The following is a 26,731-nucleotide window of genomic DNA, read 5'->3' as shown; positions in this document are numbered from 1 at the left end:
GTAATAAAAGCTTGTTTAGCTTGTAGTAAAATAGTTGGTTCATCCTGCTATTGACACAGTGCTACATGTGATTTGTCCATTTAGTCAAGTTTATTTTGCATTGTTTTGTGTCTGTGAACTGAACAGCCAGAGGACAGAGGTAGTGGGCAGCAGTCCTCTTGGCCTGTCGAGGGCGCTGATGAGCAACCAGAGGCAAAGCAGGATGTCACTCTCCCAGCAATGCAAGAGGTATCCCGAATACACCTTTAGCTCACTTTTTCGAAAGCAGTTAATAATTTTATTCAGCAGTGATGCATTAAATTTTATCAAAAGTTAGAGACATTTACTAAAGACTTTAAATAAATGCTGTTATTTTAAATTTTCTAATCATCAAAGAATCCTGAAAAAAATACATAATGGTTTCCATAAAAATGTTACGCTTGTAACTGTTTTCAGCATTGATAATCACAATGTTTCTTAAGCAGAAAATCAGCATATTAGAATGATTTCTGAAGGATCATTTTACATTGAAGACTGAAGAAATGATGCTGAAAATTCTGCTTGCATCACAGGAAATATCATTTTAATATCATTTTAACAGAAAATGGTTACTCAAAAAATGTGATTTAATATTTTACAATTTTACGGTTTTTACTGTATTTTTGATAAGCTTGACTTCTTTAAAAAAAAAATTACAAATCTTACCGATGTAAAACTTTTGAACAACGTACAAAAATATGAACTTTATGAACTTTTGAAATGTAAACTTTAATCAAAAATCCAATAGACACACACACACACACACACACACACACACACACACACATATATATATATATATATATATATATATATAGCCAATTATAGATTGATCTGTTTTACAATATTAAACTAGTTTTTAAAAAAGCAGAAGTTAGTAAGTTAAAGTTAGGCTAAATGTTTTGTTGTTGTCATGAGAAAAAGTTTAAAACCCCTGGTCTATCATCCGAAAACACACTTATGTCCATCAATATGTAGCAAAGGAACCCAGGTATTATTAACAAAGAGAGCATATGCTGAAGCCAGAAAGAAAAAGAGCTCGAGCAATAGAAGATGAGCGAGGAAAAAGAGGAACAAATGAGCGAGCCTCACCAGAGGGATCTTTTTTGGAGGTGATGCATGACCCCCTCTATGGGCCTTTGAAATGTACCGTATTATCCTTGAATTTTAGCAAAGATGTAATTGAGGCGGCCAAGTCAAGTGCTGCCGTAAATCTACTCAAAATGAGACTAATTGCGCCATTAAGATTTTAGACTCGGCACATTTTTCATGGCAAATTGGTTCTGCTCGCTGCAAGGGTGGGGGGATGAGTGAGAAAGGCGCTGAGTCGGCTTGTTGGAGCGACGCAGGGGAAAAGTGCGCTTTCAGCTCTTATGATCCGTAAGTGTGTGGTAGAGGGAGAGGAGGACAAGCTCCGGCACCCTGTTGCAGGGATAGAAAGAGCTGCTTTGTATGCAGCAGACGGACAGGAGGTGAGATGTCTGTGCCCTCCACACCCACTCCAACATCAGACATTTCTGTTAGCGGATGATTTAGGGGGGAGGAATGCTAAAAAGGGATATTAAGTAGCATAGGGTTTCGTTCGCAAGAGTTTGAGTAGAGGGGGAATTGGCTCGAAAAACGAAACAAAGTTGGGCAGGTTTGGGCTGTGTTTACTGTAATACAGCACTTTTTTTGGGGGAGCTTATGAAATAATTTTAGTTTGTATTTGGTAGATGTGGCCTTGTGGTTCAAGATTTAGGTTGGTTGCCAAAAGTTTGTAGGTTTAAATCCCTTAAGAATCAATTTCTAAGTTAATAGCAAAGTGCGATTTAAAGAGATTTTTCAACCGAAAATGATCTCCTCAGAAAGTAATGTAAAGTTATACAGGTTTGGACTGAGTGTAGTTAAACTCTTGGACTAGTTTGCTAAGAATCAACTAAAGTGTATATAATTTTGAGCACAAATTAAATTAATATGAATATTTTAGACTGAGTTTAGTTGCACTCTTGGATAAGTTTGCCAAAAATCAACTGGTGGTGATATTTTTGTGCACAAATTATGTCAATATTAGTGCGGTCACAATTTATCGCATCCAAAATAACAGTTTTTGTGTACATAATAAATATACACAGCACCCACACATATATTATGTATATATAAATACAAACACATGCATGTATATATTTCAGAAAAATAGGTTACGTTTATATATTAAATATATTTATTTATAACGTTAATTATATTCATATAACTGTAGATGTAAATGTTTTGAAAATATATACTGTATGTGTGTGTATTTATGTATACATTATAAATATACACAGAAGACAAAAACACACATACTATGCAAACAAAAAAAATTATTCGGCTAGTTTAAGAATTGACTAAAAGTGAAATTTATGTAACAAAAATTATGTAAATATGAACATTTTAACAGACTTAGACTGAGTTTAGTACCTTTCAAATAATTCATTTTTAGCACGTTTGATACAATTATGATTTTTTTTTTTTTTGTATTTGGTTGATATGGCCTGTCGATTTTCGGATTCAGGGTCAAATTTCACAAAAATTGGTTTATGTACTATTATCAATGTGTTAGAGCTTTTATTTTATTTTACCTAAAAATGCAAACTCTGGTCTATTTCTGCTTTAATTCGGTCAAATTCTGATTTACTTTCCTCTGTGGAACACTAAAGTAGATGTTTAGGAGAATGTTCAACCTGCTCTTTTCCACATTCATCTCATATTCATAAGTAGATTTATTCTACCAAGTCTGAAAAATGCACCATAAAAATGGTTCACACAACTCTTCTGACATTTTCTTAGCCTTGTGATAGAAACATGTTGAAATTTAAGTGGAAAATTTGTTTTTCTTGATTGGGAAGGACTTTGGAAACAGCTCGGACGAGGAGCCAGAGCTTATTCTGGATGCTGAGCCCCGCTACACCTCTCCCCTCACCACCATTGACCTCCTGCCCGGCCTGGAGCAAGAGATGGCTGTAGATGAAGATGATGAAGAGAAGGACACCATAAATGATCAAGAGAGCCCTAAGGTCGACAGTCTGCCTTCATACTTCATTGAGAAGTCTCGCTCCTGGGAAGAACCAACACCATTTATTAGTTCCAACAGCCCCTATCAGTTCAACACTCAACCTGATACACGAGAACAGGTTTTAAACCAAAATATTTTTTATTAACATACATTAAATGAAATCCATTAGAACAAATAATACCATACACTGACAAAATTACAAACAAATGAATGCATTCAATTAATGAGAATTTTAACTTGTCACAATGCTTAACATCCGAAAAGTTCTGAAAATTGGATTAGTGTTCGTTATTAAACGCATTCAAGATCGAATTTATTTTTATTTTGGTGTATGTTGAACTCTCTTGTTGTTTTAGTTCACAGAGGACAGTGAGCTTTGCACAAGCTTCGAGAAGATTCAGCTGCAGCTCCCGCAAATTCCCCTCAGTGAGTGTTTGTCATTAAAGGGTTAGTTCACCCAAAAATGAAAACTCTGTCATTAATTACTCACCCATGGGTGAAGGTCTTAGGGTTTTGGAACGACATGAGGGTGAGTAATTAATGACAGAGTTGTCATTTTTGGGTGAACTATCCCTTTAAAACAAGGCTTACGTCAGTATACAGAAGTTAATTTACACATCTGTTCTCAGGTCAGTCGGCCACATGGATAGAGGCATCAGACAGCGAGGCAGACTCTGACTCCAGAAACAAAGCCTCAGAACGTACTCCGACTGGCACAGACTCTGAGTGAGTTTCCTTCTATAATAAACACACACACGTCTGGATCCATCACTCAACTAACTTCTATTTATGAATAAATGTTGTCATTGGTTTATTATTTTAAAATACACTTGCAGATAGCAGGTTAACGTTTTAAGACACTAACACAGTTAACACAGTCATTATGACTTAAATGAAATTTTTGGTGTGCGTGTTCATGAAGATTGGTGCCCTGTGTGAAATTTTTATTAATATGATGATGTTTTCTAATAGAACTATAACGCCACCTGCTGGACAAAGGTGGTGCTAAAGTAATTATTAACAAGGGCTGTTAAAAAAAATAATAATCATTTAAGATGTAAAAAAATTAAGATATTTTACTTACAAAGTTTGTGGTGTTAATCATAATTTAGAGATTTATGCCATTTGATATGCTACAGGTATTAGAAAATGATCATGCTTTCCTTTTATGAAAATGAGTTAATTATGATAATCTGTGCTTACATGACACTATGACCCAGATGTGGTAGAGAAATTGACGAAAAGTGAGAAATGGATATAAAACATTTTTTAAACTACACAATGAAAGGTGTCAAACTGGTGTGAAATGCAGCTGATGACAACAGTGTAATAGAGAGAGAGAGAGAGTGTGTGTGTGTGTGACTTTTTGTTTTGTTTTTTTGGGGGACATTTTAGGAAATTAATAACAAATTAATTATTTTATTTACTGGGAAAATATTTTATGACAATATACATTATGAAAAATATTTAATGTGAATCAGTTCACAACATCGGTTAAATGACATCAATATAATGTTACATAATATGTACATAAGGAAATGTTAAATAATAATGTATATTGTATAATAAACAATCATTTACTATTGTTTTATTTGTATTATAGGACATTTTCGATTCAATTTGTGCAAATAAAACAAATGAAAAAATATGTTTTAGTTGTGTGCTCTAACTCTGTTTATGTAGCTCAATTGATTTTAATAGGAACAGAAAATAATGTGTTGATTTTAATTTTTTTGCATCAGAGATTTTAAATAAAAAAACTGTAAATTTCTCCTGTCCTTTATACATTATTTTATACAGATCTGCACAGCGCACTTCCTCTCACAGCAGGAAGAGAAGAAACCAGGGGGCTGCCGCTGCCGGTCCAATCAGAGAAGGCAACAGGTAGAAGTCAACTTTTTAGCATTACTAATCATTGATATTTTATCATTTGATGGTAAATTTAAGTAAGATGCTTATTGTTTTAACTATACAGTAAATGTGTTATCTGCAGTGATCTGCCTGAAAGAGAGGCGGGAGAAGGTGAGGAGACGCCTGCGATCAGTCACTGGGGTCCCGCACGCAGGTAAAACACAATGAAAGCAAGAGAATTCTGTAGAAAGGAAGTAAAAAATTAATCAATTAAAATTGGAATGGAAGTTAGATAAGAATATACAGTGACCGGAGGGGACACGTGTTTGGTTCACTTAGTTTTGCCGTGGCCAGCACATATTAACTCGTGGGAATGTGATATTATGTCATTTTGCCGAGGTTATATATCCATTTCAATTTATTTATTGATTTTTCATGTTAAAGTATTTTGATATTTTTATAATATTGAAATTATTATTTTATCTGTCATCTTTCTATCTGTGTACTCTATCCATCTATCCATCATCCATCTATTTATCCATCTATCCATCATCCATCTATCCATCCATCTATCCATCTATCCATCCATCTATCATCCATCTATCCATCATCCATCCATCCATCTATCCATCCATCTATCCATCATCCATCTATCCATCTCTCCATCTATCCATCATCCATCTGTCTATCTATCCATCATCTATCTATCCATCATCCATCTATCTATCCATCATCCATCTATCCATCCATCATCCATCTATCTATCCATCATCCATCTATCTATCCATCATCCATCTATCCATCCATCATCCATCTATCTATCCATCATCCATCTATCTATCCATCTATCCATCCATCCCTCTGTCTATCTATCTATCTATCTATCTATCTATCTATCTATCTATCTATCTATCTATTGACCATCTATCTATCTGTCTGTCTATGGGTGGCCTAATGGTTAGAGAGCCGGACTCCCAATCGAAGGGTTGTGAGTTCGAGTCTTGGGTCGGCAGGAATTGTGGGTGGGGTTAGTGCATGAACAGTTCTCTCTCCACCTTCAATACCACGACTGAGGTGTCCTTGAGCAAGGCACTGAACCCCCAACTGCTCCCCGGGTGCCGCAGCATAAATGGCTGCCCACTGCTCCGAGTGTGTGTTCACAGTGTGTGTGTGTGTGTGTTCACTGCTCTGTGTGTGTGCACTTTGGATGGGTTAAATGCAGAGCACACATTCTGAGTATGGGTCACCATACTTGGCTGAATGTCACGTCACTTTCACTTTCTTTCACTTTCATCTGTCTGTTTGTCTATCGTTCTATCTGTCTATCTTTCTATATGCTATCTGTCTGTCTATCTATCTATCTATCTATCTATCTATCTATCTATCTATCTATCTATCTGTTGTCTGTCTGTCTGTGTTTATCTCTTTTTCTATGACTGTATTAACTTTAAAACATAAAAACTTTAATCTTTAAAACTACTTGACAATTCAGACTTCGGCGTTTAAAACCTTCTCAAATTTTCTGGTCTGGCTTTTGCAAGTAAACTTCAAAGTTTGATCTAGTTCTGTATATAGTTCATAAAGGAAGGTGATAAGGCTGCTAATAAGTAAATGATGAATCAAATGCTTGTTTATCGACAGATTGTTCAAACCACAAGAATCATATTATTATTATTATTAATATTACTGTAGATTACCATTTATACACATTAACAAAATAATTAATGATTTCATTTTATTTCCTCTGCTAAAGTCGCTCCGTTGGAAGTGATGGGCTGATTTGATGTTTTTGTATTAGTGAATCAGATAAGCCTCTGCTCTTCTTTTTCAATAATTCTACGTTATATTATAATTTTATGTAATCTTTAGTAATCTTATATTAAAGTAACAGTAAATGAGTAACAGTTAAGAATAAAGGTATTGCTCTGATTTGATTTCTTCATGGGTTCATGTCATGATCTGTGTCTCAGGGTGGAGGTGTGGCCAGAGCCGCAGGAGTCTCTGGGTATCAGCATAGTGGGCGGCCGCACGGTTATAAAGAGGCTGAAGAACGGAGAGGAGCTGAAGGGCATTTTCATCAAACAGGTGCTGCCAGACAGCCCAGCTGGACGCACGGGTGCCTTTAAAACAGGAGACAAGATCTTACAGGTCTGAGAGCCACACACAGACACCTTTACTCTTAATATAGCAGCTTTATCTGGTTACAATAATATTCTGCTCATTACTGCTTACTAACCATTGTAAAGCGGCCATATTCAGTGTTTTGTAGCTTTTATTTATCCATGAATCTGCTTAGACAGTTTTCATGCACCAAAAATGTCTCTAATTGAGTTTCTTATATACCTTATATAAATGAACTTATTATTATGTGCACATGGTGACATCATGGTCTCAAATAACCTGTTTTTTTTGTTGTTGTTTTTTTAATCCTGCATTTAAATGCAAGTCCCCTTTAAATCCTCTCTTATCTTCTTCTGCTCCCTCTGTGGTGAATAGGTTTGTGGAGTGGATTTGCAGAACGCCAACCATGAGGAGGCAGTACAGGCTATCAAAGCAGCGCCCAGTCCCGTGGTCTTCGTGGTGCAGAGCCTGTCCTTCACTCCACGGGTAAATCTGCCATTTCAAACTCCATTTAAAACGCCATCATCTCCTCCTGCCTCTGTGCACCTCAGATATGACCCCCCCCCCCCCCCCCCCCCCGTTCATGCTTGAATGCTCTCACTTATGAAAATGGGGCCAATTCACTTCCAGTTTAACAATATTAAATCCACTCAGGGTTGGTAAATGACGCTGCACTCTTCCTGACGATGCTCTGCCGTTAAAGGTCTAGCACTCATTCGATTGCTTGTGGCCGCTGGTATTTTTCCATAATGTGCATCTGTATTGTAGTTTTTGCATCTTTTAGATATTATAGTGATAGTTAGATACTGTAATACATTTTTTATTATTCTATAATAATACATTAGTATTCATGATAAATAATCAGATATTAAGCTCTCTCTGGAGTATTGTGTTTAAATGGACAAATTCTGACAAAAATTATGTCAAAAAACCCGTCTTGGTAAGTATCCTACAGCAGACATAGCCGGATGAATGTATGCCTACTGTGTCAGTGCATTCTCTTAAAGTGACAGTCTTTATATTAATCGAACCGCAACAACAAAGAAATCACTCATTGCTCTTGATTTAAAAAGCTTTTGTAACTTTAATAAAGAATAATCTTTAATTTATACAGTCCAATATGCAATACTGTTTTACATTTGATTACTTTATTAAATTTCTAAAAACTTCTGCGAAAAGAAAATCGCTGTTTATTGTTTGTATCTTTACTCTATTTTATTTATTTGTGCTGTTGCTTGTTCAACAAAAATGTTCATCCATTGTTATACAATTTTTTTAAACCTTAATAGTAATATTTTCATTTTGTAATTCAATTATATTAGTGTATAAATAAAAACGTACATTCATTTTACATATGTTCTCAAATTACTTTATTCACAAAATTTGTTTATTATCCATTAACAAAATCATTGGCTAATTGGCAGCCAATTATGTGGCTTGGCCTATTCTATAGCGTAATGTTTAAATGAAAAAAAGCAGTTAAATCTAGGAAGTGAGTTGGATTACTGCATTACTAGAGACCTCCTAGATGATTTTTGCCTAACGATATTTTGGTTAGAGAGCAGCATACAGGCCTCCAGCAGTGTCCTTATTAAGGTTCTGAGTGATTTAAGAGTAGAAGCTCTTCTTGAAGCTGTCTGTGTCAACACCAAGGCTGCAGTTGCATCTTGTGCGCAGGCGAGCAGAGCTGTTGTTTCATATAACTTAATGATTTGTCTGGTCTTCATTCGAATGCATTGCAGGTTAGGTACCTCCATACACATGGAGGATGTCACATGCCATGTGCTAATCTCTCCTGATTGGATGCTTTCAGTAGTAATAGTGACACTAACGGGATGTCTATGATTGATGCCTTTCTCTGTCTGGGATAATTGATTTAGTTAGCTCTAAGCCCCAGTCTGGGAATGCACAAATCTCTTGAGCTGATGTGTCCGGGTTTGTTAACCGTGAGGTTGACTGTGTGTGTGTGTGTGTTCACAGCCTGTTTCAGTGACGGCCCCCAGCATTAGACAGCACAAGGCTAAGAGGAAAGCCGCCCAGGTGAGTTGCTAGCCTGTGCTCTGCACTTTTCATTATTTAAAAGTGATGGAAAAAAAACAATTAATCTCTTAATTTTATTTTATCATTATTTTAATAACATTTTTAATAACAGATTTTTTTTTGTTGTACTGCCAAATCAATTAATTGTGATTTAATCACATCCAAAATTAAAGTTTGTGTTTACATAATAAAATGTAATTTCTTAAGTTGTTTGTGTGTGTGTGTGTGTGTGTGTGTGTGTGTGTGTACAGTATACATATAAATATGCAAAGTAAAAACACATGTAAACACAAACGTTTATTTTGGGTGTGATTGATCGCGATTAATCGATTTGACAGTACTCTTTTTTTTTTTTTTTTTTTTTTTTTTTTTTTTATGAATTGTATCAGAAGTTCAAAAACCTTATTTTTTGATTTTCAGTGTGATCATAGACTTCTGGAACCCATTTTATATCAGTGCATAAACTGACAGTTATTGCAACTACGGCTGTTGATTTATTGTGTAATTATTTAAAATAATGAGCTAAATAAAAATAACAGGACTAGAAAGATTGTTATTTTTCATTGTTTTAATTTGAATTATATTATAGTATATATGTATATTTATTTATCAGTGCTGTCAAACGATTAATTGCAACCAAAACAGGGCTCTGAACCGGTTCAAGGAACGAAAATGAAATCCAGAAACAAACAAAATTTTGACAGGAACAGAACCAGAAACAGAAACCCTTTTTACCCTTCATTATTTCTGAAAGTAATAGGGCTAATAAAATGTGATGTGAGCCGCGACTTTTTTTTTTTCTTCACTCACAAAACACAATCTTTTACGAGTGTTTTTTTTTATTAACAATGCAGCATACATTTTTAAATATCTTAAAAATACTTTGATGTCTTTAGAGTGTTGGTAGATTTATTTATTAAGAAAAATCTAGAGAAGATGATGCTGTTTTGCTGTGACTAAACGTAAGATCTCTATTTTTTCCTTTTCTTTTTGAGTAAAGAAAACGCTATACTTTAATATTATTATTATATTATTATTATTATTATTAGGCAAATTATAGGCAACGAATATTGTTTTAAAAACAATAACGTTATTAACCGGTATTTCTTCCACCCGAACCGGTTTTGGAATGATAATAATATCAGAGGAACGCAGAACAGAAACGTTAACATATCAATTATACTCCGAGTGAACCGATTGAATTTTTTTTTCCGTTTTCAAGCACTAAACCAAAATAAGTTTTTGTTTACATAACATATGACTGTACTGTTAATATATACATACATTTACATTTAGCTGATGCTTTTATCCATACAATTTACAAATGAGCGCAATGGATGCAATCAAAATCAACAAAAAGTTTTAGTTAGCTTAACACTGCATACATAGCAAGTTTTTTTTATATTATATAATAAAAAGAAAACATAAAATAGAAAAAGAATAGAGCAAGCTAGTGTTAGAGGCCTTTTTTGGTTTTGTTAATTGTATAATAAGAAAACTTATAGATGGAATACAAAAAGATTAGAAAAGGTAGAGGTTTTTAAGAAAACAAGCAGTAAATGAATAGAGTGCTAGTCTAAAAATATATTTTAAGAATAGAATTAGAATAGAGAGTGCTAGATTTAGAGGATAAAAAAAAAATATGCAAGAGATGTGTTTTTAGCCAGTTCTTTAAGATGGCTAAGGATGGCTGCTTGGATTGAGTTGGGCAGGTCATTCCACCAGGAGGAAACATTTAATTTAAAAGTCTGTGAGAGTGATTTTGTGCCTCTTTTGGATGACACAATAAAGCGATGAATAAAGCGAATCTGCAGGGCAATTTTAGCAATGTGGTCTGACAAAGTCAGCTGATCATCAATCATAACTCCAAGGTTTCTGGCCGTTTTTGAAGGGGTTGTGGTTGATGTGCCTAACTGGATGGTGAAATTGTGATGAAACAATGGGTTTGATGGAACCACAAGCAGTTCTGTCTAAGCCAGGTTGAAAGGAAGGTGATGATCCTTTATCCAGCAAGAAATGTCTGTTAGACAAGCTGAGATGCGAGCATCATTGAATCATCAGGATGGAATAGAGATGTGTCATCAGCATAGCAGTGGTATGAAAAGCCATCTTTTTGAATGACAGGATCTAGTGATGCCATGTAGACAGAGAATAGAAGTGGTCCAAGAACTGAGCCCTGATGCACCCCAGTAGTTATATTTTGCGACTTGGACACCTCACCTCTCCAAGATACTTTGAAGGACCTATCTGAGAGGTAAGACTCAAACCACTGGAATGCTGTTCCTGAGATGCCCTTTGCCAGTAGGGTTGACAGGGTCTGGTGGTTAAACGTGTCAAAATCAGAGGACAGATCCAGCAAGATAAGTACTGGAGATTTGGTTTCCGCTCTTGCCGGTCTTAGGGCTTCAAGAAATGAGAGCAAGATGGTCTTGGTTGAATGTCTACTTCTGAAACCAGATTGGTTGCTGTTGAGGAGGTTGTTACATGTGAGAAAGGCAGAAACTTGGTTGAACACAGCTCGTTCAAGTGTTTTTGCAATGAAAGGAAGAAGGGAAACTGGTCTGTTGTTCTCTAAAAGAGATAGGTTAAAGGTGGGTTTCTTAAGTAGTTGTGTTATACAAGCCTGTCTGAAGTGCTGAGGGAAAAACAATAGTGTGAAGGGATGTGTTAATGATGTGAGTTCAGGTACAACTGCTTGAGAAATGGCTTGAAGGAGGTGAGATTTGAATAGGATCAAGCAGACAAGTAGTAGGATGATTAGAAAGGATCAGTTTGGGGACTTTCTACCTCGGGCAGGGAAGAGAAGGATGTGAATGAGTGTATGTTTGCTGGTGAGATGTGCTTGACGGATTGTAGTGTGGAAAATTGTGAACTGATGGTTTTAATTTTCTTAATGAAGAATGTGGCAAAGTCATCAGCTGTTAGAGGTGATGAAGAAGGAGGAGGACAAAGGAGCGAGGAAAATGTTTTAAAGAGCATTCGAGAGTTAGACAAATTGTTAATTTTTTTATGATAGTATATCCTTTTAGCAGTAGAGACATTAGCAGAGAAGGGTGAGAGGAGTGACTGATACACATTAAGGTTAGTAGGATTATTTGATTTGCTCCACACCCGCATATTTATTATGTATATATACAGCGTGTAAAATTAAAAAAAAATCAATCTTGCTAGTCCTGTTATTTTTATTTGCCATTTTTATTTGAATTATTACAATAAAATAATACAAAAACAATATTTTTCATTAATATCAGATTTCTGGACCATATTTTGTATCTGAAGACATAATATTGGCTGTCTGTGCCAGAGCTCAAATCGGCAGCATTCACTGCAATATGATTCTCACTGGAACTGCAGTGTCCGTAATGATCTGTTATTAGGTCCCAGCTGCCTGTAATGATAACAATCTGGGTCTCTTTGCAAAGAAGCTGAATGCTGTATTTATTATGGGTCTGTTTCAAGATGTCCACTAGTGTAAGTGTCTGAGGCAGAATTCCACTCACATCAAAGCACAACCCATCTCAATCTTTTATATCTCTTGCCCCGTGCCAGAATCAAAAGAGAAAATGAAAGAGGACAAATGTTCACATGTAAGCCCATGTTTCTGAGAAATGGTGTCTCTTCCCAAGAGACCTGGGGAAGAACCCTGATTTTAAATCTAGATACCTCTGGTGTCACACTATTTTGATTAAAACTGTTTTATCTAGCAATTAATTTGAAATCATGGTATTTGCCTAATTGCTCCTTCATCCATTAGTTGCATTCGGCTCCCGAGGCTACGTGATTATTCACCGCAATCAGAATATGGGGCCCTCTAATTACACCCTGCAAATTTAATTAACATTTCAGCTCGAGTCTGAAGACAAACTCGCTCTGCTTTCTATTTCTGGTGGTAGGTTCAGAAAGAAAATGGAAATTAAGCTTTGAAAAGGGAACAGAAACTGACAAAATAAAGAGTTTACTGTTTTATAGTGAGTTATAAACATTTTTTCCCCCACCTATTGTGTGCAAAATAGTTTGTTTGCTAACATAGGAAAATTAGCTTTGCCTGCTAATTCCTATATTCCCTTCTTTTGCACTCATTAGTGGTCTTTATTTTTATGTATCTTTCTTTCATCATTAATTAGCTATTAATCAGCAACAAGTGCAGTTTTCAGGTGAAACATTATGGCATCCTTCTGTAAGCGCTGCTGATATCTGATTTAATGATAATAGACCCGATAGAGGAAGCTAGCATGAGCTACTATAGCTGCAACTCTGTTCACAGATGGTTAGCCTTGATTAGACACTGTTGTTGCTGGTCAAGTGTGTTTACCATGTGTTATTCAATGTTCAGCTTTGTGTTAAACTACTCAGAATTGGAACACCAGAAACATTACACCGCAACGTGTGCAATAAGTCAAGAACACCTTCGAATTCTACTCAGAGCACCCAAGAAATCACATACTGTATCTAAAAACTAAGAACTGTAGAATAGAGCCCGACCGATATGGATTTTTGGGGGCCGATGCCGATATTAACTCAAAAAGAGCCGATTTATAAGCCAATATTTTGATTTTGAAAATAAACTGGATATTAGACCCATTTCCTATAAACTGCACTTACACAACATTCAATAGCAAAATATCTGCCTGTTCTATGTATGTGGGCTGTATAAACCATTTTCCAGAAGGGATTTATGTTAAAAAAAAAAAAAGCCTTAGATTACGGTCTCAATGACAAACAATTGCACATCAAAAGTATATATTTTTTAATGATCAAAAAACAGTCTGATTTTAAACATTTAACACTTTTACTTTCTTCCAGTTGAAGCTGGTTTTAACAGTCTGTGTGTGTACTGTAAATAAATTATAATACTAAAGTTAAAGTATTTGCAGAAGTAGTCCCACACTTTGATGCTACAGCATTCACCTTTTTCAGGTATCTGTAGGGCAGAAAGAGAGACAGAGAAAGAATAAGCATGTGTATTAATAATATCACCATGTATCATTACTCATGTCATCATTAGAATTATAATTATAATAGACAGGGATCTCCTACATAGGCAAAAATTAGAAATATATATATAGGTATGACATATTACCTACTTATATTTAACCATATTATTACAACATTTTCCTGTTATGTCTGTAAAGCTGCTTTGAAACAATCTGTGAAAAAGAAAAAAAAAAGAAAAAAGCGCGTGTTCAACTCATATTTATTTACATATTAATAAATATGATTTTCCAGGCGCATCCGCACCGCATTGAGTTAAAAACATCTCAACTTTTCAGAATGCTGCAAGCGCACCGCGGGTCATGTGACAAAAACTAACCAATCAGGTTCATCCTTTCCCGTAACAATGTTGAAAACTGAGCCAAGATGAAGGAACAGCTGTTCATAGCTGTATATGGATTGCCATTTTAAAATAAATTTAGTAGCAGAGCTACTGCGTGCGATTTTTAGTGCTGCAAATCCATTTATCCTTTGCTGAAATTTCCCCGTCTTCATGCAGAGAGCACGTCATGGTTGCTTAGCAAAGGCAGATGCCTCAGGAGTGCTTCTGCCCGAGCGCTTTGGAGAAGGAAATAGCGGCGCGCCTAGCGTTTTCCACGCGTTTAAGGCGCGATATGTGAACAGCCCCTTACGCGGTCATTATGTGGGAAACACTGCAGATATATTTAGAATAAGATAAACGCTAAAGTTATAGTTTGACCTCTTATTAACGTTAGCGCTCTTCCACTGTTAAACATGGTATTAGCTTTGTGGCTAATCTAATATAGCAATGCATTAGCGGCTGTAAGTGATGTTACAGAATATTTAGAACTGATAGTGATAGGACCGTTAGCTAGAACTACCACACCGTTTTTATATACAGTGTATAAACTAAATCATCTCACATGACGAACGACAGACTTACCGTCAAAACAGTACATCTCTGTGGCTTGGCTGATCGCTTTCTTCTATCGTGGAGTTGCAGACTCTCTGCAACTGCGGAGCTCCCTCTGGTGGGCAAACTATGCAACACTCATAACATGAGTGAAGCATGAGACTCTGTTTCTCATGTTTCATCGGCCGTTATAAACGCCGATGCCGATTTTAATGCAATAATATCGGCCGGCCGATATATCGGTCGGGCTCTACTGTAGAAATCCCATTACAATGTGCTGAAAATTACTATTGATTGATTTTCTAAAAACTGCTTCTGAACACTCTAGAAATCGCATATTGATGTTCTATAAACTACTCTGAACACTCTAGAACTTCCATATTGATGCTCTATAAACTACTCTGAACACTCTAGAACTCACATTGATGTTCTAAAAACTGCTCCGAACACTCTAGAAATCGAACATTGATATTCTAAAAAGTACTCTGAAAAATGTAGAACATACATAATGATGTTCTAAAAACTACTCGGAACACACTAGAAATCACATACCGTATTTTCTGGACTATAAGTCACATGTCTTTTCATAGTTTGGCTGGTCCTGCGACTTATAGTCAAGTGCGACTTATTTATAAAAATTTATTTGACATGAACCAAGGGAAAACATTACCGTCTCCAGCCACGAGAGGGCGCTCTATGCTGTTCAGAGCTCCTGTAGCCTACCCGAGAAAACATACCGTGCCCTCTCCCGGCTGTAGACGGTAATCTTTTTTCTTGGTTCTAAATAAATGCGACTTATAGTCCAGTGCGACTTATGTTTTTTTTACTCGTCATGACGAATTTTTGGACTGATGCAACTTATAGTCCGAAAAATACAGTATTTATATTCTAAAAACTACTCCAGACACTTTAGAATTCACATATCTATATTCTAAAAACTACTCTGAAAACACTAGAAATTGTGTGGAAACGTGCTAAAAACTACATACAACACTCCAGAAATCCCATATAGACATGCTGAAAAGTACTCTGAAAGCTCTAGAAAACGCATATTACTCTTCTTAAAAACTATTAAAACTAGAACATTTTAGTAATCGCATGACAACGTTCTAAAAACTGCTCAGAACACTTTAGAAATCCCATAGTAACATTTAAAAAAACTACTCCGAACACAATAGTAATCATATGTAATTCTAAAAACTACTCCGAACACTCTAGATATCACATATTGATGTTTTGAAAACAAATCAAAACACCCTGAAAATTACATAGTGCCATGCTTAAAACTAATTACAACACTCCAGAAATCCCATATCAACATGCTGAAAACTACTCTGAAAATTCTAGAAATTGCACGGAGACAAGCAAAAAGTTACTTTGAATATTGATCGAAAACTTTGAATTTAAAGCAAATATTGATATTATAAAAACTACTCAGAACACTCTTGAAATCACATTTATATTATAAAAACTACTCCAAACACATATATTATATTATAAAAATTACTCTAGATAATAGCTCAGAACACACTAGAGATGGCATAGCAACATGCTAAAAGCTCCTCTGCACATCTGAGAGGCCATATTTAAAAGTATAGCAACAAATCTGTTCACAAGGAAGGACCATTGACCATTTGGATCCAAGTACATTTAAAGAACTTGGGAGTCTAATAAAAGCACAAACGGAAAAATAGTTGTTATGAATTTGTAGAACAGTGTTGAAGTGCCTTGTATTGAGATGTTGATAACAACTTGAATGGTGGCTTTCCAGCAAATTATTCCCATTTCCATCTCCTGGGACTTTTACCACTTCTTGTAATAGCTCATTGCTTAATTTCACTATCAGTTACAGCTTTCTTCTTGCTCTTATCATTCACATCTCTTTCTCTCTCCTTCTATATCTGTCTCTCTTATTCCTGATTTGTTGGGGTTTCTAAGCTTAGAGTTTTCCCAGCAGCATTCATTCATATTCATCTCTCACTGTTTACTTGTTTGTCAGAATCCTTTATAGTGTCTTTCCACACTGGGCTGCATTAGACTCTCTCTCACACAGTCTCTTTGCTTTTCTCTTTAAGCAGAAAGCAGGACAGATTGGTGGCCCTCTACCCATGCGCCTCCCCCCACCTTACAGACCCCCCAGCCAAGTGCAGGAGGAGGAGCAACAGGAGGAAGAGAGGGAGGATGACGATGAGGAGCAAGCTAAAGGTGAGAGTCTGTGAATAGAGCCTATGTAATATACTGACAGCCCTTTCCATTATTCAGATTAATTACAAAAAAGTTAAAAATAATAATAATAGTTATTACCTAAATATATATTGAATTAGCATAATATTTTATTCAGAAATAGTTTTTATTTTGAATAATAATAATAATAAAAAATATATAAGAGTCAATAGTGGTTGAAATGAACATTTGTATAAAGGAGAAAAGCGTATTAGTGATTTAATTGCAATGCATTTTATTTAATTTACATATATTTTTTAAATCATTTGACAGCCTTATCTATTATAGAGTACATTTTATTGCAATAAAATATAAAGGATGATATTTTGTATGCATGGAATACAGTTTGCATTATGCATAGTTTAGTATATATTTGAATCAACTGATTTTAAATGATCTACAATATTTATCATTTAAACATTTGTAATGTGTATTATATAATGGAGCACTGCGCTGGGCAGTATGTCCCAGAATGCAATGCACTGAAGATGACATGGATTAATTGCCATTAAAATAACTGGGCTGCATCTGCTAAGTTCAATATTAAGCATGCAGCATAGAGAGGTCATGTGACAGCTATATTCAGTTTGAACCATTTATCATTTCTCATATTATGCAGTAAGCAGTACACTGTTATTTTATTCTGAACATAGCCAGTGTCTTGGGAAGTGGCATGCCAAAACAATTCTGAAGCCGTCAAATAAGGCATCCCAACTGCAGCGTCCCAGTACCAGATCTCATTCACTCAGTCTGAGCTGGCAGACATTCTCCACGTTACACCGTTGCTCTAATCTCTTTCCACTTTGATGGTCCTCAATATGCCACGCAGGCAGTGCAGTGTCTCCAAATCTCTTTTTCATTCTTGTCCGCCACAGGCCCTGTGACTGGCTCTGTTCCCGGATGCCATCCGGCGAGCACTTCTTGTAAAATCTTGTAGTGTGAAATTGAGCCTTTGTTGAGGTATGCGGTATTTAGGAGATGGTGAGCCGGATAGGACCAGGGAAGTGGTTACGTCCAGTTAAACTTTCGGTGGTGTGGTGTAGTATCCAGATTGGAAACTGAATTGAGTAAGGTTTGAGGCCTACAGGCGAAAATACAGGCGATTTCAGTATTGTGTCCTTAACTTCAGGTTGGTCAAAGTTAGGCTGCTGATCTTCACGTATAACACAGAATCATCCCATAAGAGAATAAACAATGCTTTTGCAATATGTACCTAAGTATGTCATATCAAAAAAGAAATATAAATTACATTGAAAAGAACTGTACATTAAATCAATAAAGGAAATTATTTGTCCAGTATTTTACACACTCACATGACATCACTGTGTTATGTGGTCACGAAAAAATATTGTTTACACACATTTGTAACCACTGTGGTTTGAAACAAGTGACTTTAAGCCATTGAAACACAATCAGCCGTGAAAGAGAACTCAAGAACGGTTAAATACGTACAAGCATGTGTCAAAATGTCAGTATTTGCGAGGAACTTTCTTAAACACAGTAATTAAGGTCTTAAGTGAAAGTGAACAGCTGAGAAAGAAAACATGCAACAGTGTATCGGATCTGGGTAGCTCTTAAAGTGACAGCAGTCTAATAATCCTGCTGTCTGTCATTCATGTTAATCAAACAACAAAAGAGGGAAAATCTCTCACTAATCTTGACTAAATCTTTTTTTTTACCACATACTGTATCTTCAGTGTGTGCTATTTTCTTGAAATACATATCTTGAGGCTTTAAAATAAGAACTTGGAACTTAAACTCTTGATTTAGACACTTTTGTTGTTTGTTGTTGCTACCATTTAGCTAGCAGGACTAAATGTACATTTTCCACAAAGTGCTACTTCTCAGGTTGCTACTTGCTCATTTTAGCTCATTATTTCCTACAATCTCTACCATTCTGACAACAATATAATGGAGAATGGGTACAAAGCATGTATACACTGTGAATGCGTTGCTTTTGGCTTCTGTTAGCATTTAGCTTCTCCATTTTCTGCACTTGTATTTTCAATGTGAAAATCCCTGCTGGAAAAAAACAGCATATGCTGGTTAGATGTTGTTCTTTTTAAAGTGATTTTCAAATTTTAAAGGCTCTGAAATATAAACTTGATTTTTAAGCTCTTGAATTAGACATTTATGTTGATGTGACATCTTGATCTTTAAAATATGAATGTGGAACTCTTAAATTATGTGTTTTTGTAGTTTATCTAGCTCTCTACAACTAGCCACCATTTAACCATTTATGGCTCTAGTCACTCTAGCTCACTATCTGCAGCCTCAATGGTTCTCCCTGTGAAGCTTCCATCCCGTCAGTCAGTGATAAATTATTTCAGGTTACCTCATCTGGCTTCTGTCAGTCCAGTCAAAGAATTCTCTGAATGGATTGATGGAACTCAAGACGTCAGCTTTGCTGAAGGCATCAACATCCCGAACTGCTTAAGTTAGAGGGGTTTTTCTTTTTCCACTCCAGCGCGTTCAGAACAAACTTAGTCAGCAGTTTACATAATCCCTCGCCATAAGAAAACCTCTGCTCGCGGATTAAGATAAGAGTACTATTGTGTCAGATTTATTGAATGTTGAATAAACACAATCAAGAAACTTTGCCTAAAACTTGTCGCAATAGGATTACGGGGCATTTGCCTTGCAATGTAGGGCGTGCGATAAGACGACCTCTTATGTCAGAATTTGCTGATGCGCATTTTAAAATGCACGCGATTACCAAACAGTTATTGCGTAACTAATATTTGCTCTCTGTAAGCAATTAGGATATCTTGTATTCTGGATGTAGCGTTGCTTCCACACCAGATTTATACGAGTTTAGGAATGAGTGAATGCCGCCATCTGTTCGCATTTTCGGCAAAGGCAGGGGAGAAGGCCGTCTGTTGTTTGATGTTGAAACGGGACCTTGAAGCAGCTATTTATCTCAGTTCAAGAGCATCATTCAGCTTGATGAATTATAAAAGACTCGCAGGATGGTCAATGGATAAATGCCACAATAAAGCCAAAAGGCATATTTTCTGTTCAAGTCCGTTGTTGGCAAAATTGGTTTTAACAATTTCCTTGGAGGAATGGCTTTGTTTTGTGGTCTGGGATCTTCTAGTCTTCGTCCATCATCTGGACTTGATGGATCACACTTGGTGAGGTAGACTAGAAATACTTTATCTTGCTTATAAAGTTGCATCCAATGTTTAATAGTAGTAGGTCATTTGATGATGATGTTTGTTGTTTAGATGCTATTTCATATAAACAAAAGATTCTTTGTGGCCAAATTGAGCTCCATTGTGGACCAGACTGAATGCTGATTGTCAAAAGTCACGTCCACATAGTTTTGCAGCCTGAAAAACAGGAGCACCTGCAGGGCATCTTTCCAACTTGGCAGACGGTGTTACTTGGGGTGCCTTGGGAGATCGAATCTCTTTTAAAGTGATTGGCTAAAAGGTTTACCATCAGTGTTCAAAGCAAAATACAACAGACAACAGACTTCTAGGAAATTCTAGGCCTTTTATCTCTCTCACCTTTGTTATTTTTAAAATGTTGCAAGCCTACAGTGTTTAATCACATGAAGGATGGATATTATTACATACATTTGTATAATTGTAGATTTAGTTTGGTAGTTTTTGTATAATATTTTAAGTACAACAATTGTTATATAGTATTGTTTAAATTGTTTAAGTAGCATAATAAGTGAATCTTTTTTACTTTTAATCTTTATTAGTACTGATGAATTATTTGTAGTAAGTCTGGCACCAATAAAATAATATAAAAATGAATGAATGAGTGAAGCATTTATATAGTACTTTATTGTGTATTGCTTTACACCCAAAGCGCTTTACAATTTTTTTTAATGATAAATCAAATAATATTATATTTTGCATATCAAAAATTATTTCAGTACCACTTTATTATTTTTATTAGTATTTTTTATTGAGGATTATCACTATAAATTGGATTGATAAAACTTAGCAAATGATTACTATAATTTTATATATATATATATATATATATATATATATATATATATATATATATATATATATATATATATATATAATTTTTTTTTTTTTTTTTTTTTAATTATTTGGGATAAAATCTAAAAATAAATATCAAACCGGTATTCAAATGATTTTTTTTTTTTTGACGTAGTACATACAAACTATAAATAAAATTACATTTTATTATACATTCCGCCAGAGATTTGGAGACGCCGCACTATTATACATTAAAAACTAATAATACTAAAGTATATAAAGTGTATTTTTGTCAAAAAACACTTTGTTTTCTGTTTGTCAACTGCAGAAGAAACCAAGGGTTATTACTTTGAGAAGACAAAGAGGGCAAACAAGAGCCAAAGCTCTCTTTTAATCTCTTTCTTTTAATCAGCAGCTCAGCTCACGATCTTCAAGATCTCTGTTCAGTCCAGTGTTTCTCCTCTAGTGTGCTTGATGTGTGCCTATATGAGTGGCCACTACACCTGCCGGCTGGAATTACTGCTGAAAGATTAATAACTCCAGTGATTGCAGGAGTTTGGCAGGCCACCGCTCATCCCGCTGTGTTTGTTCTCACGCATGCGCGCTTGTGTCAGTGAGCTCCAGTATGTGGTGTGAAGCCTGTACCGAGTGTGTCCAAGGACGGCACGTCACTGCTTTAATGCGCTGGATTCAAATGGATTGCTGCCAAACAGCAGCTAACTATACAAGCATCACTGTCAGAGCCATCTTCCTCCCTCAGCACCCCTACGGCTCAATCAGTTCACTTCCTGTTCGGATGAAACCTCTCCTCTACACTTGCCTTACTTTGAGTGTCATTTGACTGTGACAACATCACTTCCTGTCATCACTTGAGGGTGTTTTTCTGGTCAAGAAATCTTACAATTTTATTGCAAACAATATATATATATATTAGTATGTAACAAGTTATATTTTTATTTAGCATGTCAAAAAAAAATCATAACTCCACTTTAAAAAAATATTTTCTAAATTATTTTAAAATATTATTAAAATATTATATAAAAATAACAAATATTAATGTATAACAAAAATTATAAATAAAATAAAGTGTATGTGTGTGTGTGTGTGTGTGTGTGTGTGTATATATATATATATATATATATATATATATATATATATATATATATATATATATATATATATATATATATATATATATATATATATAATAAAAGTTTATAAATATTACAATTTTATACAAAAAAGCATTAAAAAAATGATAAATGATAATAAATTAACATTCAATTCAAGTTTATTTGTTTATTTGTATAGCACTTTTTACGATACAAATCATTGCAAAGCAACTTTACAGAAAATTAAGTTTCTACAATATTTAGTAGTAGCTGGTGATTGTCAGTTTATGTGCATATGGCAGGAATTTTCTGAAAAATTAATTCAAGATGTAGTCAACCAGACGATGAACACTATTAATAATAATTATTATATGATTCAATCACACTTGTATTAATATTTGTTAGTTCTGTATGTTGTTTCAGGGTCCACTAAATAAATACATATAAACATATAATCGAAAAGTATACATAAAAACTTTTAGTAGGCAAATCAAAAAAATCATTGTAGTACCATTCTTATTTTGATCATTTATTTTGATATTTTATAGCAAATAAGTTTTATAACACATTTTAATATAGAACAAATATGATTAAAAACATATAATTGATTAATTATTGAATTTATAAAATTAATAACAACACAAATGTAAAGAGAGTAATGCAAAATAGGGCACACAAATATAATATAAAATAATGTGAATCTGTAAAATTATCTCTGTTATAAACTGTGTTCATTTATTTACCAGAATATTCTTTTTTCTTACATCCATGATGTTTTATTTTTTAAGAATAGCCATGCTATATTTTATGGGTTAAACCCGTATGTATTTCTCTCTTTGGTTCTTTTGATACTAATCTGTTTTAATGTGATGTCTATCTGAAACATTCAGAAATGATGAGTTGGGAAAGAAGGGTTTCAGAAAGGCCTCCACAGATTCGCTCAGACTTGCCCTGAATATTTCATTGGCAGCTCCAGTTCTCACGTCCAGATGAAATCAGTCAGCCTCTGATGTCTGCGTATCGCTGAGCGCTTTTGCCAGATCTATAAATCCTCCATAAGGAAAGTTGGAATCATGCTTGAGTTTTTCTTTTCTCAAAGCTGCTCAGAAACTTTCCACTGTTATGTGGCAAAAAAAGCTTTGGGATCAGTACACCGGCCTCACAGCCTCACAAATAAATCCACTCCTAGATCTGGAAAGAGCTTTATTTTGACACACGTGAAAGAGCAGTTTTAGCCAGGCCAATGATCAACAAAATATACGTACAAGAAGCATGGCCTGTTTATCTGCAGCCTGACCTTAATTGAGAGCCATAATGAAGCAGAGCTAATGAGAAGTATTCTGTCAGTGGCCGTTTTTCTTTTCCTGGGTTTGTTGGGTAGCAGACCGTGAGTGGCTCTTCTTCATGTGTTCAGTGCTGGAGGATTGGGTCTGATGCACTGAATATGGTCATTTATCAGACAGCCGCTGAATGCTTGACAGCTTTTCTGCACATATTTAAGGCTGAATGCCTTTCTTCAGCAGTGTTTATCTGCAGCGGCGGTGTATTGTGACAAACAATGTCTCTAAAGCAGATTGATGAGCAGGACAGCATTAGTGACTGTGGAGGGGAAGCCGTTTCGGCAGATGTTTCATCACGATATCATAATTGGACCGCGATTGAAACCGTGCCAGAGGCACAAGAGAGACCCGCATGGCGTCTCGTAGAAACAACTAGAAGATTATATTCCCAAACCGTCTTCAACCGGAGAAATCGGACATTTTTCGTTTGCATGCTGATCAACTTCAATTTAACTTAAAGCTGCAGTCCGTCATTTTTTGTGTGTTCAAAATGTATATAATAAGCGAGTACACAATGTTAATAAATATTGTGAGAAATAGACTTACCATGCATTAATAAATAATTTTTATTGGCTAAGGACTTATGATCAACCTAATGTGATTTTAATTGCAAATAAAAAGTGTGTGAGTGTGTGTGTGTATTTTATTTTATACCGGCTCACTAGTTACTCGCAATAACCAATGAAAAGCCCATAAGCGTCGACTACTAATGTGAAGAAAATCCCCCAGTGTGAAAATGATTGAACAATATTGGGATCTCCTAACATCAGTGCAGCTTCATAAGCCAATGCAGAACTCATTAGACATGCAATATTAAAGAAGGTGAAAATAATTTGTGTTTTTCTTTTGCAGGCTAGAGAAGCTGACTGTTGTATGGCCAGGGATTCCCCAATAGAAATCTGTAATCTCATCGCGAAAGCCTCAAGGACTCCTCTTTTCCGTCATGCCCTCATTGCTTCTGTTCTGTGTCTTTTGTGGGCGAGAGGTTGTGGGATGTGGTGCGGTCTCAAGGGGCTTGGAAGCCTTCTTGCTTGGTGATCAAGGTTGGTTGCGTCAGGTTCATAGTGTGTTTCCGTCAAGGGTTTCCTGGTGTGGCTTCTTGGGTTTTCGGGGGTGTCTTGCCGTCTTTTCATTTGGCTCAGGTTGGTCTCTTTCTTCTGTTTTTCGGTATAGATGATCATCATCCGTACACTTGAGAAGATCAGCATGGACCAGCTTGCTTCTGCTGGTTGTTGCTGGTCACTTGCTGGTTAATCAAGTTAAGAAGCTCAGGATGGGCACCAGAATACCTACAGAAATTCAATAAAAAATTATTACATTTTATTTAATCATTCAATTAAATTCTATACAATGTTATATAACATTTTACTTAAATTTTTTTATTACATATTAAATAGAATTGTATTCAATTTCTATCAATTTTAATATTATTATAATATAATTGTATGTTAAATTTAGTAAAGCTAAAACACCAGTGCTGGTAGTTTCAACAGGGAATCCTATCTTTAAGATAAAATTAGCAAAAGTCATCACTAATATTTTGATTGGCTTATCCAGTATTTCTACACATTACTACTTCTTGGATTAACTTTCTTTTTGTTTTCTCTTTTCCCAATTAAACTTCTTTGTTTGGAAGTATGCTTATTTATATATTTATTTTTTGTTGCATTTATTGAACATCTGGATATGCTCAAATAACTTTTAGGGAAATCAGGGGAAATATAGATTTTTGGATTGACTAATCGATTGATTTTATTTTTATAAAGTAATATAAATGTTGTTCTATTATTAATATACACAAATAATAAAATATATATACATGTTGAATAAGATGTAATTTAATGTATTTTCATAGTATCAAGGACTCATATTTGCTTTTGTTTGCAAAGCACTGAATTTAATAAACCTTTTTACCTCACGATAGTTTGTGGTGTCTAAAAGTTCTTCAAGAGAGTCCAAACACATTGAGCTGTGGTTCTTATATGGGGGAGGCTGGTTTGAATCCAGTGTTTGTCGCTTTACTTTCCGAGCACCTACTTGTGTATGCCACGCGCACCACTCTCCCGTTCCCTTCAAGGTGACTTGTGAGTGACAGGCCTCTTCCCAATGTGATCGGGGAAGTAAGAAAGAGGACTGGCAGGATCCTCTGAAGAGTCCCAGATGAGAGTTTACACGCGGGACTCTCACATTCAAAGGGCCTGTCAATCATCATAGCCCATCCATCATTTACACAATACACCTTCGCTTAAAAATACAAAAGATAACCGTTTCATTTTAGAAAGTCATTGGTATTTACCGTCAAGTAGTCAAAACATATAGGCCCTTAATATAATTCATTATGTTAAGCTTAATCGACAGCAGTGTCACAATTTTGAACATTTCTTTTTTTTTCTTTTTTCTTTTTTTTACACAAAGCAACAAAATAAAATTATTTCTTACATTTTTTCTAAATGATCATTTTTAGCACTAACATTATTAAATAATAAAAAATAAAAAATAAATATAATTATGAAATGAATACATCAATAAAACATTTATTTAGTGTGATTTGTAATTTAAATTTAGACTTAACAGTAGATGAATTTTCATCGCTAATGTATAATTCATGTATTATGTTATTTCATAATTGTATTAATTATGCATTAGTTTTAGATTTAAATAGAATGAAGTACATAACACAGTTATTTTCTGTGGTAATTGACAACAAACGCTGTTGTTTGAGCGTTAACTTGTATTGAACGGATTCGGTTGCCCTGTAGCACTTTTCTGTGAAAGGCTGGATGGAACTACGAGCCAATGATTCTGCTGGAAGCAAAACCAGATTATTGTGGCCTTGCACCCTTTGTCTTGTAGATCGAGTGCCTCCTTAGAAGCAGCGGCACAGAAAGAGATGTGTCAGGAACGCCTTTTGTGATGCAGTGCCATTCCCGCTGCTCTCTGGCCAGAAGAAAACGCTCCTCGATCCATCAGCGCTGGCTCAGAGCCGGCCCCTCGTTTATCTGGAGCGGGACATTCTGATCTGGGACTAGAGATAGGGTCGTAATTACCACCGGCTTCTCCCTAATGCCAGAGTTATGAAGCTGCTCCTGTCAGCCATTAATATCACACACACACACACACACACACACACACTTATGTCTTCAGTGTGCCGCCAGCAGTGT

At 35.4% G+C, this 26,731-nt stretch overlaps 1 protein-coding gene across 10 annotated transcripts in view; it reads left to right on the top strand.

Annotated features, from left to right (window-relative positions):
- Positions 1–26,731, top strand: part of LOC127987384 (inaD-like protein) — a 126,794-nt gene that overhangs the window by 52,511 nt on the left and 47,552 nt on the right. For 7 of the 10 annotated variants that reach the window (XR_008161190.1, XM_052589671.1, XM_052589672.1 and 4 more), the window contains 10 exons: positions 127–228; positions 2,886–3,170; positions 3,409–3,478; positions 3,682–3,778; positions 4,853–4,936; positions 5,046–5,117; positions 6,874–7,051; positions 7,400–7,510; positions 9,005–9,064; positions 17,006–17,135. Coding sequence is in view for 9 of the 10 variants with exons in the window: in XM_052589671.1 (XP_052445631.1) it covers positions 127–228; positions 2,886–3,170; positions 3,409–3,478; positions 3,682–3,778; positions 4,853–4,936; positions 5,046–5,117; positions 6,874–7,051; positions 7,400–7,510; positions 9,005–9,064; positions 17,006–17,135 (1,189 nt within the window). In the remaining variant the exon portion in view is untranslated. The remainder of the gene's footprint in view (positions 1–126; positions 229–2,885; positions 3,171–3,408; positions 3,479–3,681; positions 3,779–4,852; positions 4,937–5,045; positions 5,118–6,873; positions 7,052–7,399; positions 7,511–9,004; positions 9,065–17,005; positions 17,136–26,731) is intronic. The other 3 variants (XM_052589676.1, XM_052589673.1, XM_052589675.1) reach the window with 1 other exon arrangement.

Source organism: Carassius gibelio, chromosome B22, assembly GCF_023724105.1.
Source record: "Carassius gibelio isolate Cgi1373 ecotype wild population from Czech Republic chromosome B22, carGib1.2-hapl.c, whole genome shotgun sequence".
In the NCBI taxonomy this organism is placed as follows: Eukaryota; Metazoa; Chordata; class Actinopteri; order Cypriniformes; family Cyprinidae; genus Carassius; species Carassius gibelio.
This window is presented reverse-complemented; position numbering and strand designations above follow the sequence as displayed.